The sequence below is a fragment of the Castanea sativa genome, chromosome 10, assembly GCF_040712315.1.
Source record: "Castanea sativa cultivar Marrone di Chiusa Pesio chromosome 10, ASM4071231v1".
NCBI classification, from domain to species: Eukaryota; Viridiplantae; Streptophyta; class Magnoliopsida; order Fagales; family Fagaceae; genus Castanea; species Castanea sativa.
Window position 1 is genome coordinate 7,885,928 of NC_134022.1, and position 4,222 is coordinate 7,890,149.

General features: G+C 36.7%; 1 protein-coding gene across 1 annotated transcript; it reads left to right on the top strand.

Moving 5' to 3' along the window:
• Nucleotides 1–1,599: 1,599 nt before the first annotated feature.
• On the top strand, nucleotides 1,600–3,957 carry LOC142614090 (uncharacterized). The gene is made up of 4 exons (XM_075786633.1): nucleotides 1,600–2,329; nucleotides 2,444–2,529; nucleotides 2,628–3,004; nucleotides 3,098–3,957. The coding sequence occupies exons 1-4, from the start codon at nucleotides 2,283–2,285 to the stop codon at nucleotides 3,632–3,634; spliced, it is 1,047 nt and encodes a 348-aa protein (XP_075642748.1). The 5' UTR covers nucleotides 1,600–2,282; the 3' UTR covers nucleotides 3,635–3,957.
• Nucleotides 3,958–4,222: the final 265 nt, after the last annotated feature.

Here is a 4,222-nt window from a genome sequence, read left to right on the forward strand (position 1 = left end):
TAATAATAATAATAATAATAATAGAGGGATAGACAAATACAAATTTTATTTGAAATTCCAATAAATAATAGGACAGCTAATTTGGCACATCAAATCGTAATGCATATATTTTTTTCACCTTCCATATGCAGCATTTTTCAATACAGATGCTGACTTATTAAAACAATAATACAGAATTTTTTTTTTTAATATAAATACTGGCCCTAATTCCAATAAAGAATAGAAGGAAAACTGATTTGGTACGTCATTCGCAATGTATATATTTTTTTCACCTTCCATTTGCACTATTTTTCAATACAAATAATGATTAATAATGAGTAATGACTTTTAAAAATGCTATATCAAGCATGATTAAAGTAGACAACCAAGAGAGGAAGGTTTATAATATTTAGGTAAATTTGAATTTTCAACACCTCTTTTACCGTTTTGATCATCTCCAAAGAAATTAGTTTCTTGTTTAATTTAGTGCGTTTAAAATTATTTAATTATTTACTATTTTGAAAAAATATAACTGTTTAAAAAATAATAATAAAAAAAAAACCCAAACCCAAACCCAAACCCAGCCACAGCAAACCCAAATCAATAAAAATCGATCACCAACAACAGTATAAAAAAAATAAATTTTTTTTAAAAAAGCCATATTTTATAGTGGTCTCATGGTGGTATGCGGTCATCTAAATCCAAGACCCACGGCCACAACACAACCTAACCCCAAAATCCACAACCCTTAACCTAATTACCATTATAATATGAATAGGAAAACAAAAAAATAAAAGCAAAAGACATCACTCCGTAGTGATTTCGGAAAATAGGTTTGCTTATTAAAACTGATTTAAGAAAAGGAGTTGTCAAACAAATCAACTTTAGTGGGACCCACCAACTTCTAATTTTTTTTTTAATAAAAAAAATCATTAAACTGTTTTTAAAATGAGGTACAAAACATGCCCTTTTAGAGTTCTATTTTTTTTTTTTCTCATTAAATAAAAAGAAAAGAAATATATATATTAGAGAAAAACTAAAATATTTTTGAGAAATATATTAGAGGCTATTAGGGGAGAGAGAGAGAGAGAGTGAAGGCAAAGCTGGCGAGAGTCGCATGGGGGCATATAGAAAGAAACAAAAAAAAAAAAAAGTCCCAACCCAGCGGCAGCGGTAACGGCAGAGACCCTGCTGCACACGCCCGTTCACAACAACAAAATCTGTTCTACTTTTCTACACCACTCCAATTCCAACTCCAACAAACCATTTTACATTACGTCAATATATATGTATGTGTGTATATATATATATACACACAAAAATACTTCACCACCCATCTTTTATTATTATTATTCGTTACCAAAGCCCACTACCGCCTCTTAAGTCTCACATTTCTCACACACACCTCTCTGACTCTCTCTCTCTTATTTATTACCATTTATTTTTATTTATATATTTTTAACTTTTACTCCTTAGCTAGTAAGTGATTAAAACCAGGAGTAATTTGTTTTTTTTTTAATTAATTAAAAAAGGTAAATATTGGGTGTTGGTAATAAGAAACAGAAACACACGAGACTAGCCCTCAAGAAAAGCCAACCCAACCCAACCCCACGCGAACAAGAAGAAGAAGAAGCAAAGGTAACAAACGAAAGCTAAGCAAGAAAGAAAGAGCAGAATAATAAGGGTGTCTCTCTCTTGGACTGATTCGTTTCAATCGCATCTATCTATCTATCTATCTCCTCCTATTCTCTCTCTCTCTCTCTCTCTCTCTCTTTCTTTAATTTCTTTCTCTCATCACTATATACTATTTCTTCTTCAAAGCATATTTAGCATACAAAGCAAAACACAAAGAAGAAAGAAAAAAAAAAAGTAGGTGCAAGGTGAAAATAAACAAAAGAGAAATGAGAAGAAGAGCGGTATGGATGGTGGTGTTGCCCTCTCAACAGACATAATTTCATTTCCTTTTGATTCTCTCTCTCTCTACAAGTATCTTTTTTTTTTTTTGTGGTTGGAGGTATAAATTTTGTCATTGAAGAGTCAGCCTTGTGTTGGGGGAGGTATCTTTCCTTCTCTTTCATGCTTCTTATGTGCTAGCGTTTATTGTTGGCCCTTCACATTGCGCTCCTTTAATATCATCCTCTCAATCTCTTCGATCCTTCAAATCTTTTGCCTTCCTCGTCGATCAGCTACCCCATCTTATTCTTCATATCAATATTATCTCTGACTTTTTGCCCATACCATTCGCCTCTTCACCTTCTTTCCAATCTATCAAACTTGTATTCAACACTATCATTTTATATACCATGGCTGTCCAAGCTCAATACCCTTCAAATGTTCTCCTTTTAAACAGGTTTACATTCTCTCTCTCTCTCTCTCTCTCTCTCTCTTAACTCCTTATCTCCTTTCTCCTTTCTCTAGCTAATATTTTCCTAACCCTTTCTTTCTTTTGACTGCCAATTTGTAGAAACGGACAAGAAGGGCATGATTATTCATTACAACCTCAACCAGGAGGATTTCTTGATCAATCCCATATGTTATTCAACAATGGAGGTACAGTTTTTTTTTTTTCTTTATAACCCAATTGAACTACTCTTATTTATGCCATTGAAATGGGCTAACGCTAAAGTTCGAATTTTGATAAATGACAGTGGGGACTAATTGCAATAATCCGAGGAAGAGAGGAAGAGAAGTTGCGGCAACTATTGGGGTATCATCATCAACTCCAATCAATCCAATATTCTCTTTGCAATCACAGCCTCCTCAGCTTATAGACCTTTCTCAGCTCCACAACAATACCCATCACCCCAATGTGGTCTCCACAGGCCTCCGCTTATCCTTTGGAGACCAACAACAACAACAATTACAGCATCAACAACAGCAACAACAACAGCATCAGCAGCAGCAACAACAGCATCAGCAACAACATGTTTGCCACTCATCTCCTTTTCAATCTGTAATAACAGATGACTATGCAACTCAAATCAAACAACAGCGTGATGAACTCGAGCAATTCCTTCAAGCCCAGGTATTCATTTTCTCTTTTGCTCAAATGGGTTTTCTTTTTCTTTTTTTTTTCAATACGAAAATTTGGTATTAAAATTTTGTTCGGGTTTAACAGGGAGAGCAACTGAGGCGCACATTAGCGGAGAAGAGGCAGAGGCACTACCGTGCGCTGCTGGGCGCGGCAGAAGAGTCGGTAGCTCGTAAATTGCGAGAGAAAGAGGCGGAAGTGGAGAAGGCCACGCGCAAGAACGCGGAGCTGGAGGCACGCGCAGCGCAACTTAGCGTCGAGGCGCAGGTTTGGCAAGCCAAGGCTCGGGCCCAGGAGGCCCAGGCCGCGTCTCTACAGGTCCAACTCCAGAGGGCTATAATGAGTGGAGGCGCCGCGGCGCAGGATAGCAGGAGGGTGGAGGATCAGCTAGGGTGCGCCGTGGGCGTAGATGGCCAGGCTGAGGATGCCGAGTCGGCATACGTAGACCCGGACCGTGTCGTCGTGTCCAGACCGAGTTGTAAAGCGTGTCGGAAACGTGCCGCGTCGGTGGTCCTGTTACCGTGTCGGCATCTGTGCCTCTGTACAGAGTGTGACCAAGTGGCTCAAGCTTGCCCGCTTTGCCTTACCATGAGAAACTCCAGCGTTGAAGTTTACCTTTCTTAGGGCTGACTCTTTGCTCAAAGCCCAAATTGTCAATAGCCCAGGCCCGGTAAGAGGCCCAATCAGTGTTTGTCTCTTTTTCTTTTTTTTGTTTCATAAAAAAAATTATTTAAAAAAAGAAAAATCAAATAATATCGAGTATAATAAGAATTACAATCTCTCCCTTTTTTTTTTTTTGGTTCCCCCTCTTGGAGTGGAAATACCTAGAGGTGATGTACATATGCCACATGGGTAGTGGCATTGATTTTGGTTCTTTTTCTTTTAAATTTTATTCAATATTATAAATTCTTTTATTTGATAGTCACTTTTTATCCTCGTGTTTTATTGATTCTTCTGTTAATTAATCTAGCATTATGCATTAGCTAAGTATTGATCCTAAGTGTTACACTATTACAGCCACAGTTAAAAAACTAGGCCTTTATTTTATTTTTTTTTTTGGGGTATAACAGCTTTTGAGACTTATTTTATCGATGTGCATAATGCTACATTATTGCATGCGTTGATTTTCTTGAAAGGACATTATTCTAGTTTCTTTTTTTTTTTTTTTTTTGGTTGATGATCATGAACCATTATTCTAGATTTTAATCATAA